Source organism: Taeniopygia guttata, chromosome 1A, assembly GCF_048771995.1.
Source record: "Taeniopygia guttata chromosome 1A, bTaeGut7.mat, whole genome shotgun sequence".
NCBI lineage: Eukaryota > Metazoa > Chordata > Aves > Passeriformes > Estrildidae > Taeniopygia > Taeniopygia guttata.
Window position 1 is genome coordinate 507,939 of NC_133025.1, and position 14,811 is coordinate 522,749.

The window sequence follows — 14,811 nt, forward strand, 5'->3', positions numbered from 1 at the left end:
ACGGGGCTGGCACGGGGCTGGCACCGCCACAGGGACCGCGGGGGTGGCACGGCGGGGACAGGGCGGGACAATCCCGTGTCCCCCTGTCCCCGTGTCCCCGTGTCACCGTTCCCGAGGGTGCCGGGGTCACTATGGACACTCTGGAACGGTCCCATGGGTGACAAACAGCACCGATTGTCCCCGGGCCTGGCCCAAGCGACATTCCCGAACCTTCCAGGAGGGATTGGATCCCTGATCCATGTGAGGGATTGGATCCCTGATCCTTCCCAGACCAGGGATTGGATCCCAGATCCTTCCAGCAGGGATTGGATCCCTAATCCAGGTGAGGGATTGATCCCTGATCATTCCAGCAGGAACTGGATCCTGATCTTTCCCAGAGGGATTTGATCCCTGATCCTTCCCAGGGCAGGGATTTGATCCCTGATCCTTCCCAGCAGGAACTGGATCCCTGATCCTTCCAGCAGGGATTGGATCCCAGATCCTTCCCAGCGGGATTGGATCCCAGATACTTCCCAGGGCAGGGATTGGATCCCAGATCCTTCCCAGCGGGATTGGATCCCAGATACTTCCCAGGGCAGGGATTGGATCCCAGATCCTTCCCAGGAGGAATTGGATCCCAGATCCGTGTGAGGAATTGGATCCCAGATTCTTCCCAAAGCAGGGATTGGATCCTTGATCCATGTGAGGAATTGGGTCCCTGATCCATGTGAGTGATTGGATCCCAGATCCTTCTCAGCAGGAATTGGATCCCAGATACTTCCCAGGGCAGGGATTGGATCCCAGATCCTTCCCAGAGGGATTGGATCCCTGATCCATGTGAGGAATTGGATCCCAGATCCTTCCAGCAGGGATTGGATCCTTGATCTTTGTGAGGGATCAGATCCTGATCCTTCCCAGAGGGATTTGATCCCTGATCCTTCCAGGTGAGGAATTGGATCCCTGATCCTTCCCAAGGCAAGGGATTGGATCCCTAATCCATGTGAGGGATTGGATCCTGGATCCCAGTGAGGGATTGGATCCCAGATCCTTCCAGGATCCCTGGATCTTCCAGGTGAGGAATTGGATCCCTGATCCTTCCAGCAGGGATTGGATCCCAGATCCTTCCCAGGGCAGGGATTGGATCCCGGATCCAGGTGAGGGATTGGATCCCTGATCCTTCCCAGAGGGATTTGATCCCAGATCCTTCCCAGCAGGAATTGGATCCCTGATCCTTCCCAGCAGGGATTGGATCCCAGATCCTTCCCAGCAGGGATTGGATCCCTGATCCATGTGAGGGATTGGATCCCAGATCCAGGTGAGGAATTGGATCCCAGATCCTTCCCAGGGCAGGGATTGGATCCCAGATCCAGGTGAGGAATTGGATCCCTGATCCAGGCGAGGCTTTGGCAGTCGGAGCCACAGGGTTGGATCCGGCTCTGGAAGGGCAGGAATTGTTTGGGATCCATGGAAAAAAGGCAGGAATTGTTTGGGATCCATGGAAAAAAGGCAGGAATTGTTTGGGATCCATGGAAAAAGGGCAGGAATTGTTTGGGATCCATGGAAAGAAATGCAGGAATTGTTTGGGATCCATGGAAAGAAAGACAGGAATTGTTTGGGATCCATGGAAGGGCAGGAATGGTTTGGGATCCATGGAAAGAAGGGCAGGAATTGTTTGGGATCCATGGAAAAAGGCAGAAATTGTTTGGGATCCATGGAAAAAAGGTGGGAATTGTTTGGGATCCATGGAAAAAAGGCAGGAATTGTTTGGGATCCATGGAAAGAAGGCAGGAATTGTTTGGGATCCCTGGAAAGAATGGCAGGAATTGTTTGGGATACATGGAAAAAGGGCGGGAATTGTTTGGGATCCATGGAAGGGCAGGAATTGTTTGGGATCCATGGAAAAAAGGCAGGAATTGTTTGGGATCCATGGAAAAAAGGCAGGAATTGTTTGGGATCCATGGAAAAAGGGCAGGAATTGTTTGGGATTCATGGAAAAAAGGTGGGAATTGTTTGGGATCCATGGAAAGAATGGCAGGAATTGTTTGGGATCCATGGAAAAAAGGTGGGAATTTTTTGGGATCCATGGAAAAAAGGCAGGAATTGTTTGGGATCTCTGAAAAGAAAGGCAGGAATTGTTTGGGATCCATGGAAAAAGGGCAGGAATTGTTTGGGATCCATGGAAAAAAGGCAGGAATTGTTTGGGATCCATGGAAAAAAGGCAGGAATTGTTTGGGATCCATGGAAAAAGGGCAGGAGCTGTTTGGGATCCATGGAAAAAAAGCAGGAATTGTTTGGGACCTGTGACCCCTCTCCCATGTGGTTGAGCAGTGACAATTCCAGGGCTGGAAAATTCCAGCTGGGATTTTCCCAGCTCTTCCTAGACCCATTCCCAGTGATCCCTCTGGAATTTCCCTCTGAATTTCTGTTCTGTCTGGAATTTCTGTTCCCTACGGAATTGCTGCTCCCAGCACTGGAATTTGGGAATGGCTTTGGATTCGTAATCCCAAAACAACGGGAAGAAGGGCAGGAAATCTGGGAATTCTGTTCCCACAGGAAAAGGTGGGAGGGTGGCTCTGCTCTGACCCTCTTGGGAATGCTCAGAAATCCAAGGAATTTTCAGAAATCCAAGGAAAACGTCACTGCAGGGAAAAAAAAAAAAATCTTGGAATATTTTTCTAGCTCCCTTGGATACTTTTCCAATTTTTTTTTTCCCTGCTGTTGGAATGAGACTCTTTGGGTTGGAATTTTTTTTAAAAATTCCATGGATTCATTGAAAAAAAGTGGAATTTTTTTTGATTTTTGGGAGCAGAGAAGTTGGTTTAAGGAGTGGAATTTGGGGAATTATTCCGCTGTGGAATTTTTTCCAACCTTTCCCTGCCGGGGCCTTAAAATTATTGAGGGAATTAATGAGGGATAGGGAAAAAAAAAATGGGAAAAATCCCAGGGATCGCCATCTGGAGCGCTCCGTTTGTGGGATAGCGAGGCAGAGAGAGGGGAAAAAATGGGAATAAATCAAATCTGGGATTTGGGAAAAGGGGGAGGAGAAGGAAAAAATGGGAATAAATCAAATCTGGGATTTGGGAAAAGGGGGAGGAGAATTTGGGATGGGATCAGGGCATGGATGCAAAGGGATCCAAAGGGTTTTCCCATCTATCCCAGCCACGGGCTGGGAGGATCCGGTGGTTTTCCCTGTTTATCCCGATTTTTCTCCTTCCCAAGTGCGTTTTCCCGGCTGGAATTTTGGGTTCTCCTCCTCTTTTTCCTCATCCCTCAGGGTGGGATCCCAAAGTTCCTTTGTGGGGGTCCCTTTAGGGGATGGATCCTACAGGGAGAATTCCATGGAATTCCTGAGGAGATTCCAGGTTCAAAGCGGAGCTGATCCCAGAAAACTCAGGAATGGGTCCTGCTCAGGGAATTCCATGGAATTCCTGAGGAGATTCCATGCAGGAGCAGGGCTGGAGTCCCAAAATCCCTTTGTGGGGTCCCTTTAGGGGATGGATCCTACTGGGAGAATTCCATGGAATTCTTGGGAGATTCCAGGTGGAAAGTGGGGCTGATCCCAGAAAACTCAGGAATGGGTCCTGCTCAGGGAATTCCATGGAATTCCTGAGGAGATTCCAGGTGGAAAGTGGGGCTGATCCCAGGAAACTCCTGCTGGGGGAATTTTTGGGATCCAGGGGTCCCTTTCCCAGATTTTTTCCCGGGGAATTGCCCTTCCTGGGGGATATTCCAGAGGGTCCCTGTGGGAGTGTCCAGCACATCCTGAGGATCCCCGCTGAGGGTGGGAATTCCAGGAATCCCTTCCCAAATATCTCCTGAGTAACGGCCGCTTTTCCGGGACAATTCCCTTTTTGGGAATATCCATGAGGAGAGTGGGAATTCACTCCTGGACCTTTCCTGGGGACCTTTCCCAGGAGGGGACATTCCGGAGTGTCCCCGTGGGGGTGTCCGTGTCCATCCCGGGTCCCTCTTCCCAGATTTCCCCATCCCTCGGCAGCGCCGCTTCCTGCGGGCTCTCTCCCCACCCCCACCCCCGCCTTTCCCGGTTCCAGGGCTCCCTCCCGGGAATCCGGGATGCCTCTCCCGGGGCTGTCCCGCCGACCGCTGCCTTCCCCCCGCAGGGCCCCGGGCGGGCGGGCGCGGAGCGGAGCCCGGTGCCGGTGCCGGTGCCGGTGCCGGTGCCGGTGCGGGAGCGGAGCGGGCGCGGGCCGCCCGCCGCGGCGCACGGAGCATGCCTCTGAGCCCCGCGGGCAGCAAGCATGACAACCCCGAATCGCCGCCACCGGAGCCGCCACCGGAGCGCCAACCCCGCGGCAGCGGAGAGCCGAGCCCCGGTCTGCGGGAGGAACCGCGCCTGGAACCGGCCCGGGGCCCCGGTGGGCCCCGCTCGCCCAAGCTGGCGGCCCCGGTGCGCATGGAGGAACCGGCACCCGGCGCCATCGTGGTGCGCATCGGCATCCCCGACCTGCAGCAGACGGTGAGTGCCACCGGGGACACCGGGAGGGACAGAGGGAGGGAGCCCCGAGCGGCCGCCGCCGCCGCCGAGCCGGGATGCGCAGCGGGAGCCGCACCGGGAGCGCCGCCGCGAACCGCCCGCGCCGGGATGCGCAGCACGGAACGGCCCCGATCCGCACCCAAATCGGCCCCGATCCGCACCCAAATCGGCCCCGATCCGCACCCAGAACAGCCCTCGGTCAGAGCGGCCCCAAACCGCGCCCCGAGCCGCACCCGGACCGGCCCCAAACCTCGTTCAGAGCGGCCCCGACCCGCACCCGGACCGGTCCCGACCCTCAATCACATCGGGCGTGATCCGCGCCCGGATCCGCACCCGGACCGGCCCCAAATCTCGTTCAGAGGGGCCCCGACCCGCACCCGGACCGGTCCCGACCCTCCCTCACATCGGCACCGGTTCGCACCCGGACCGGCCCCAAACCTCGCTTACATCGGGCCCGATCCGCGCCCGGATCCGCACCCGGACCGGTCCCGACCCGCACCCGGATCCGCACTCGGACCGGCCCCAAACCTCGTTCAGAGAGGCCCCAACCCGCACCCGGACCGGTCCCGACCCTCAATCACATCGGGCCCGATCCGCGCCCGGATCTGCACCCGGACCGGTCCCAAACCTCGCTCAGAGGGGCCCCGACCCTCACCCGGACCGGTCCCGACCCTCAGTCACATCGGGCCCGGTTCGCACCCGGATCCGCACCCGAACCGGCCCCAAATCTCGTTCAGAGCGGCCGCGATCCGCACCCAGACCGGTCCCGACCCTCAATCACATCGGGCCCGATCCGCGCCCCGACCCGCACCCGGACCGGCCCCAAACCTCGCTCAGAGAGGCCGCGACCCGCACCCGGACCGGTCCCGACCCTCCCTCACATCGGCCCCGACCCGCACCCCGATCCGCAGCCGTTTCGGTGCCGCACCGGCACTGCCGCGATCCGCATCCCGGCCCCGCTGCCGCACCGGCAGCACCGGCAGCACCGGCGAACTTCTCCCCGCCACGGGCCCGGCAGGACGGGTCCCATTGCCCGGGTCCCCAGCGCCCCGCTGCTCCGGCTCTCTGCTGTCCCCATCCCGTGTCCCCATCCGGTGTCCCCATCCCGTGTCCCCATCCGGTGTCCCCATCCCGCTGTCCCCATCCCGCTGTCCCCATCCCGTGTCCCCATCCCGTGTCCCCATCCCGTGTCCCCATCCCGGTGTCCCCATCCCGTGTCCCCATCCGGTGTCCCCATCCCGTGTCCCCATCCGGTGTCCCCATCCCGTGTCCCCATCCGCTCCCCGCTCCAGGGATCCGCGCCCACCGGGAGCGGGCTGGAAACGGGACCGGGATTGGGATCAGCTCTGGGACCAGGACCGGGATTAGGACCGGCTCCTGAACCGGAACTGGGACTGGGAACGGGATTGGGACTGGGACCGGGATTGGGATCGGCTCCAGGACCGGGAGCAGGATTGGGACCGGCTCCTGAACCGGAACTGGGACTGGGAACGGGATCAGAACCGGGACCAGGACCAAACTGGGAATGGGCAGTGGGGGCGGCTCCAGTACTGGTTTGGGACCGGGAGTGGATCCGGGACTGGGATTGGGACTGGGAATGGGATCGGGATTGGGACTGGCTTGGGGCACCAGGCTGGCAGAGGCTGGTGGCACTGGGGACACCAAGCTTGTGGTCAGTGGCACTGGGGACACGGAGTTGGCAGTGGCTGGTGGCACTGGGGACACTGAGGCTGTGGTCAGTGGCACTGGGGACACCAAAGCTGTGTCTGGTGGCCCTGGGGACCCCGAGCTGGGTGGTGGCGCTGGGGACACTGAGCTGTGTCTGGTGGCACTGGGGACACAGGGCTGGCAGAGACTGGTGGCACTGGGGACACTGAGCTGACTGGTGGCACTGGGGACACCGAGCCTGTGGCTGGTGGCACTGGGGACACCAAGCTGGCAGAAGCTGGTGGCCCTGGGGACACCAAGCTTGTGGTCAGTGGCACTGGGGACACTGAGTTTGTGGCTGGTGGCACTGGGGACACAGGGCTGGCAGAGACTGGTGGCACTGGGGACACGGAGCTCTTAGAGGCCAGTTGGGGACATCAGGTTTGTGGTCAGTGGCACTGGGGACCCTGAGCTGTGTCTGGTGGTGCTGAGGACACAGGGCTGGCAGAGACTGGTGGCACTGGGGACACTGAGCTGGCTGGTGGCACTGGGGACACTGAGCTGGCTGGTGGCACTGGGGACACCGAGGTTGTGTCTGGTGGCACTGGGGCTACAAGGCCTGGCAGAGGGCACTGGGGACACCAATCCTGTGGTCAGTGGCACTGGGGACACCAAGCTGTGTCTGGTGGCACTGGGGACACTGAGCTGTAGCTGGTGGCACTGGGGACACCAGGCTGGCAGAGACTAGTGGCACTGGGGACACAGGGCCTGTGGTCAGTGACACTGGGGACACCGAGCTGTGTCTGGTGGCACTGGGGATACAAGGCCTGGCAGAGGGCACTGGGGACACCAATCCTGTGGTCAGTGCCATTGGGGACACTGAGCCTGTGGCTGGTGGCACTGGGGACACCAAGCTGGCAGAGGCTGGTGGCACTGGGGACACTGAGTCTGTGGTCAGTGGCACTGGGGACACCGAGCCTGTGGCTGGTGGCACTGGGGACACCGAGCTTGTGGCTGGTGGCACTGGGGACACCAAGGTTGTGTCTGGTGGCACTGGGGACACTGAGCTGACTGGTGGCACTGGGGACACCGAGCCTGTGGTCAGTGGCACTGGTGACACTGAGCTGGCTGATGGCACTGGGGACACCGAGGTTGTGTCTGGTGGCACTGGGGACACCGAGCCTGTGGCTGGTGGCACTGGGGACACCAAAGCAGCCCGGTTTGGTAGGAAAAAGTGGGAAATCCAGGAAAAATCCCGGGAATGTGCCGAGTTTTTCCTCTCTGTCGGCGGTGCCGGAGCAAACTTTGGGATCGTCCCATGGGAATGGGCTCTGTGGGGCCCGGCTGTGATTCCAAAGGTTTTCCGTTTGTTTTTCCTCTGGAAGCGGCGGAAAACTCATCCCAAGGGATCACAGGCTCGGTGCATCCCGGAAAAACCGGGATGTGGAGAGATGGGAGATGGGAATGCCAACATTCCCAGGACTGGAATTTATGGGAACAGCTGGGATGTGCAGCCAGGGAGGAATTTTCTGGAATTTTCCAAAGGTTTTCCTTCCCTGTTTTGTGCTGGCAACTCCTTCCTCTTCCCTTTTAAATCCTGGAAAAGCCGGAATTCAAATAAGATCCCAGCTGGATTTATCCGGGAGCAGCTCCCGGCATTGGATGGCCCGGGAGTGTCCAGCTGGAATTCCAGAGGTTTTTCCTGATGTTTTCCAGGATATGTTGGGAGCTCCCACCCCTGACCCCTCAATCCTTGGAAAACCAGAGTGGGAATTCCCACATTTTGTCCCTTCCGAGGCATTTTTTAACCGGGAGCATCCCTGACTTTGCCAAGGAGATTCCTTGGTGTTCCAGGAATTCCTTGGAATTCCAAGAATTCCAAGATCAAATCCAAGGCTGCCAGGGATGGGAATTTTGGTTGGGAATTCCTTTGGGATGAGGAAGAAGAGGCTCCTGCCTCTCCCATGTGGCCGATTCCCGGGAAGGGAAGGGAGAACATGGAAAAGTGAGGGATGAGGGTGGGGATCATTCCGTGGGAATGTGGATTCCGAGGGAAGAGAACTCCTGGAAAACAGAGGGATGAGAGTGGAGATCCCACAGGAACGTGGATTCCGAAGGATGGGAACTTTTCCCACTGGAAAAGTGAGGGATGAACGTGGAAATCCCAGTGTGGGAATGTGGATTCCAAGGGAAAGGAAAACCTGGAAAAGGGAGGGATGAAGGTGAAGATCATTCTGTGGGAATGCGGATTCCAAGGGATGGGAACTCCTGGAAAAGTGAGGGATGAGAGTGGGAATGTGGATTCCAAGGGAAGGAAACACCTGGAAAAATTAGGGATGAGGAATTGCTCCTCTTCCCACCAATTCCCTGCCTCCATCCCAAGGCTTTTCCATTCCCTGTTTTCCCAGTACTTAGATCCCGAAATTCCTCTCTCCATCCTCCTCTGTCTCAGCCATGGGAACACCAAAAAAAAAAGGGAAAATCAGAATAATTCCATTCCTGCAAAGGGAAAATCGGGATGTCGGGAATGACCCCAAACCTTTGATCCTTCCCCGCTTCCTCACTGCGGCAAAAACCTTTGGATGTCGAGAATTCCAATGGAATTTTCCCCCCCTTTTAGGGCAGAACCAAAGCTGCTTTTTGCTTGGAGCTTCCCATTGTTTTTCCATGGAAAAGCGGCGCCTTTCAGATCCGCCGGATCGTGCTCCGTGAATGGAGCAGCTGCTCCGCTTTTTTTTCCCTCTTCCCCATTTCCATTTTTTTCCCGTCCCCGTTCCTGCAGGTGCTGCCTGTGGATTTTTCCAGGATTTTTGTGGCTTTTGTTTGGGGTTTTTTTGGGAGCTGTTTTCCCGTGGCGGCCGTCGGAGCATCCAGAGGGAGGATCTGGATGGAGTGAGGGTGTCCCAAAAACCGGTGGGAATCAAATGAGTGATTCCCAAAAATCCCCTGGAAGGATTCAGGTGCTTCAACCATAAATCCCGGGATCCCTGAGCTTGGAATTCCAAGAATTCCAAGATCAAATCCAAGCTGGGCCTGATCCAAATCCCAGAGTCCTGAGAGCCACAATCAGGAATTCCTTGGATTCCTCCATGGATGGCCATCCTGGTTTTTCCAGCCCCATCCTGGCTTTTTCAGCCTCATCCCGGGTTTTCCAGCCTCATCCTGGCTTTTCCAGCCTCATCCCGGGTTTTCCAGCCTCATCCCGGCTTTTCCAGCCTCATCCCGGGTTTTTCAGCCTCATCCCGGGTTTTCCAGCCCCATCCTGGGTTTTCCAGCCTCATCCTGGGTTTTCCAGCCTCATCCCGCGTTTTCCAGCCCCATCCCGGGTTTTCCAGCCTCATCCCAGGTTTTCCAGCCTCATCCTGGCTTTTCCAGCCTCATCCTGGTTTTTCCAGCCTCATCCTGGCTTTTCCAGCCCTATTCCAGCTTTTCCAACTCCTGATCCACAGGAAACTTTGGAAAGCTGCAGTTCCACCACATTTAAGTGGCTTTTTCCACCCCAAATCCGAACAATTCCATGGAAATAAATCCCACTTATCCCAAACAATTCCCCCCAGCACATTCCAGAGGATGCCGAGCAACAGAACCTCCCAAAATATTCCGGCACAACCCCAAATCCCGGGAATTTCCCCGGGGGTAAAGTCGCCCTCCACGAGCTCAATCAAACAAAGTGGATCGATGGGAATCCGAGCAATTCCCGATTTTATCCGGGAGGAATCCGCCGGCAGCAAAATCCGCCCACAAATAACCGCGGCTGCTGCGCGTTCCCAATCCACGGATTTTTCCAAGGAAAATCCAAATCGGATCAACCCACGACCGGCGCATTTGCCATTTAATAAATTTAAAAGGTTTTACGAGCAAAATTCCCTTTTTATATTTCCCCTCCCAAGTAGATTTGCTGGAACTGGATGGATCCATTGAAGGAATTTTCACGGAAAACGTCAATCCCATCTTTTCATTTTCCACCCTTTTTTTTTCTGGAAAAGCTCATTCCATGCTTAATAAAGAGGAATTTTGAGTCATTTGAGGCAAGGAAAAATTGGCATGAAAAGAAAATTAGTTGAGCACTTGGAAATATTCTTAAAAAAAAAAAAATTCGGGAATAACAGCTCTGAATTCCATCTGCTGGATTCCTTGGGAATGTGGGAGCCACCAAAGAGCTCCAGCATCCACCAGGAAAAGGAAAAAAAAGGGATTTTTTTCCCCAATAATTCCTTAAATTGAGGGTTTCTTGTAGCCATCAAAATCTTGGAGTTGGGGGTTCCCAAATTCTGGGAATTTTCTGGAATGGGGAGATTGGGGAAGGAAAAGGAACTCTTGGAATGGTTCACAGCTTCCGTCGGGAAGGGAATTCCTGCCCTGATTCCCACTCAGGATCCACAAATTCTGGGAATGCCCTGGAGGGGCTGGAAAATCCCACAAATCCCGCTGGGAATCCCAAGAATTCCAGGATTCCCTCATTCCCATGGGATGCAGATGGGATTCCCAGAGGAGAATGGGAATTATAACATTTAAGGAATGTCATGGGATCGGGTCTGGAAACTCCATGGATACAAAAGGGAAAGGAAACGCTGGAATTCTGCATCCATGGCCAGTTTGTCCCGGCAGGAAATCATGGAAAAGGGGCTGGAATTGATGAGGGAATTAAGGAATGGCCTTAATTAAGGAATGAAGGATCCAGAGTGGGAAAGAAGCAACAGGAGAGAGTTTTGCACATTCCATGGGGAAGTTCCAGATCCTCGGGATAAGGAAGGGATGGAGCGTGGCCAGGGAAGGGAACGGAGCTGGGAAGGGGCTGGAAAACTCCAGAGGGGTTTGGGATGGAAAACTCCAGTGGAATTTGGGAAAGGACTGGAAAATTGCAGCGGGATTTGGGAAAGGACTGGAAAATTCCAGTGGGATTTGGGAAAGGACTGGAAAATTCCAGTGGGATTTGGGAAAACTCAGGAGAGATTTGGGATTCGGGCTGGAAAACTCCAGAGGGGTTTGGAAAAGGACTGGAAAATTCCAGTGGGATTTGGGAAAACTCAGGAGAGATTTGGGATTTGGGCTGGGAAAGGACTGGAAAACTCCAGCGGGATTTGGGAAAACCCAGGAGAGATTTGGGATTCGGTCTGCAAAACTCCAGCGGGATTTAGGAAAGGACTGAAAAATTCCAGTGGGATTTGGGAAAGGACTGGAAAGCTCTGGAGGGATTTGGGAAAACTCAGGAGAGATTTGGGATTTGGGCTGGAAAAGTCCAGCGGGATTTAGGAAAGGACTGGAAAACTCCAGTGGGGTTTGGGAAAACTCATGAGAGATTTGGGATTCGGGCTGGAAAACTCCAGTGGGATTTGGGAAAGGACTGGAAAACTCCAGCGGGATTTGGGATTTGGGATTTGGGATCCGCCTGGTGCAGAGGCGGCTCCGGCTCATTCCCATGAGCTCGTTCCTTTTCCAGCTTTTTCCACAGGGATATCCATGAAATATTTAATTAATTAATTCAAACTGCCCCCAAAAAGAATCAATTAATCCTCATCCGTTCCCACGCTCCAGGAATTTTGCTTTTCCATGGAAAATTTCCTTCGGCCGGGCTGTTAAAACTCATTTTTCCGGATGATCCCGGTTGGAATCTAACATTCCAGAGCCGCTTTTGTCCCGGATCGTCAATTATCCCGACATTCACGGGTCATTGATTAATTAATTAATTATGGTTGATTAATTAGCCAATCAAATCCCCCCTCCTGCTCCCATAGGGGATCAATGGAAATTCCGGCTTTTATTTTTTTATCCCGTTTTTTTACGGGATGAGGGAAGCCTGGAGCGAGGAGAGGGAGAAGGAACGAGCTCGTCCTTGGGAATGATGGATTCCTTTTTTCCCTGGAAAATGATTATTAGGAGATTTTATCAGGAATTCAGGAAAATTTGGGTGGGAAAATTCCTTAAAGAGCCTGAGATTCCAATGGGGATCCAGGATGATCCAAGCTCATCCAGTCCCACCAGGAATTGGATAAAAATTCCCTAAAAAATTAAAAAATGAGGAATTATCCAAGCCCACTTCTATTAATTAGCAATAAATAAATATTAATTAATTAATAATCTATTTATTAATTCTTTATTAATTAATATTTCCTACCCAATTCCTCATTTTCCCTCCCTTCCCATTAAATCCCCCTTGAAATTCCATAGGATTCAAATCCTGATTTGATCATTGATTATTCAGCTTTCCCATGGTTAATTCCCATTTTTCCAGCAAAAAGTTGGAATTTTTATCCACACCATTTTCAATCCACGTTTTCCCAGAATTTTTTTTTTTTTTTTTTTTTTTTTGCATGGATGCATCAAATCCTTGTTTTTTCTTGGACAGTTCGGAGTTTTCCCAACAATTTTTTTTGGTGCTGTGGCATCCTAAATAATCAGATCCTTGTTTTTTGTGGGAAGTAAGAGAGAAAATTCCATAGGAATGTGCGGGATTCCAATTCAAGCTCAGAATTATCAGAAGGAAAATCCCGATTTTAACCGGATAAAACACGGATAAGAGGGAAAATTCCCCCTTCATTCCCCTTTATTTCCCAGCTCAGAATTCCAGATTTTTCCTGGGAATCTGAGTGTGGAGCTGGAGGCTGGAATTTCCTGGGAACGGCCCCTGGAAGTGTCAGACCAATCCCAGCAGGATTGATCCGGAGGGGAGTGGTTGGATAAATTTATCAACATTCCCAGGATTTCTCTGGCTTGGGATTCAAAGCTCCGGAGCGGCCGCTTCCAGAGGATCCATGGAAAACAGGGATACCCCATCCATGGGATTCTGTCCCCTCGGATGCTCCGAGGGGACACAGAGGGAGGACAAGGAAAAGATGGAGTCACCAGTGGGAAAAGTTGGGAATTTTCGCTCCGGGATGGAGCAGCTGGTGAGTGCTGGAGTTTCCAAGGAATTCCTGTGGGAATTCCTGCTGGGAATTCCCACCTGGATTGGAGGGATGGAGAGGATGAGGAGGGAGGAATGATGGCATTCCAAGTGGTGATTCCATAGGGAAAAGGGATTTTTTGGGAAGGAGCCACCTTCAACACCTAAAGAGCAAGAGAGAATCTGGGATTTTCCATGGAAAACTGGGAAATCCAGGAAAGAATTCCTGGGGAAGTTTAACCATTGGGTTTTCCTGGGAATGTGGCGGCCAAATGGGTTTGGAATCTTGAATAGGATTGGATATAAAGGATGGGAATTCCGGGAAATTCCAGGATTTATTTGGATTGAATTAAAAGTTCCGGAGCGGCCACTTCCAGAGGCTCCCACTGGAGCTGAATTCCAAGAATTTCTGGAAGGGCTGGAGCAGCTCCAGGGGGAAGGGAAAGATCTTGGAATGGGAAAAATTCCTGAGGGTGAGTTGGGGATTTGTTTGGGAAAGCGCTGAGGAAAGGAGGGAGAACATTCCAAAGTTAAGGTGTTCAAAATTTGGGAAGGAATTTTGGGAAGCAGGAGAGGAGGGAGCAAAGATCCAGTAGATCCTGGAATTCCTGTGGGATTGGGAAAAATCCTGGAAAAATCCTGGAAAAGTGTGGAAAGGGCCATGCTGGTGCTTCTTCCCAAGGGAAAATTCCAGCCTCAATCCATTGGATCAAGAGCTGCCAGGGATGGACTGGGAAGGCTTTTCCAGGGAATTATGGTGTTTTCTTGGAATTCCTGATGGTTTTCCTTGTGGGGAACCTTTATCCCAGAAAACTGATGGAGCAAATCCCATGGGAAGCCCTGGGTGGGATGGGGGGAGCGGATTCCCTGGAAACATTCCAAGGTTCTGGAGACTTTGGGAATATTGGCGTGATCGGGGCTGTCAGTGCTGCAGAAAGTTGGGAATTCTGGATGGAGTTGGGATTTTTGGATGGAGTTTTGAACCATGAGTCACCGGATGGGATTTTGGGATTGGGTTTTGTGGGATGACACAACATCCGACGCCCTTCCCGATGGATCAGCCCCCAATTCAACGGAAAATCCCAAATCCTTTGTTTTTCAGGCTCCAGGAACTCCAGGTGCTTCCTGGATCCTCCCTCCCACCCTTATCCCAGTTTTTTTTTGCTGGAAGCGGCTTGTCCCGGCATGGAATTGAACTCTGGGGATGTCAGGAATGGGATTTCCCTCAGGAGATGATCTAAGCCCCAAAATTCCAGCTTTTTTTTTTTTTTTTTTCCCAGCTGGCTCTGAAAACCGGTCCCAGTTTGACTTTGGAGAGTGGAAAAAAATTCCTGTGGATTCCCCCTCTCCTCCATGATTGCTTTTCCCTGGATATCTGAAAATCCCAACTCCTTCCCAGGATTGTGGTCAGGAATGATGGGAATGATGGGAATGGTGACATCCAGCCTGGCCCAAGGTGGGATTTGGGATCTCCAGGTGGGAATTCCCATGGATATTCCCAATCCTGTGGCTCTGATCCTTTCTCCTGCCAACCCATGGAAATTCAGGAGAATCCCGTGGGATTTTCCACCCTGTGCGCATGGGAATGCTGCTGGAATGGCTTGGAAGGAGTAATCGGGAAATAAAAACCAGGATCCTGGGAGAAATCCAAGGAGAATCCTTGAAGGAAAACCGGGAACATTCCCTGGGCCTGGACTGGGGCTGGAACTTTGTCCCGGTTTTAGGAAGATCCATGTTGGGATCTATTCCCAAATCCATGTTGGGATCCGTGTCAGGATCCATTCCCAAATCCATGTTGGATCCATGT

At 53.5% G+C, this 14,811-nt stretch overlaps 1 protein-coding gene across 9 annotated transcripts in view; it reads left to right on the plus strand.

Annotated features, from left to right (window-relative positions):
- The window catches only part of SHANK3 (SH3 and multiple ankyrin repeat domains 3), a 151,293-nt gene that overhangs the window by 23,516 nt on the left and 112,966 nt on the right, over nucleotides 1-14,811 (plus strand). For all 9 annotated transcript variants that reach the window (XR_012051824.1, XR_012051825.1, XR_012051820.1 and 6 more), the window contains exon 3: nucleotides 4,101-4,456. Coding sequence is in view for 6 of the 9 variants with exons in the window: in XM_072917967.1 (XP_072774068.1) it covers nucleotides 4,211-4,456 (246 nt within the window). In the remaining 3 variants the exon portion in view is untranslated. The remainder of the gene's footprint in view (nucleotides 1-4,100; nucleotides 4,457-14,811) is intronic.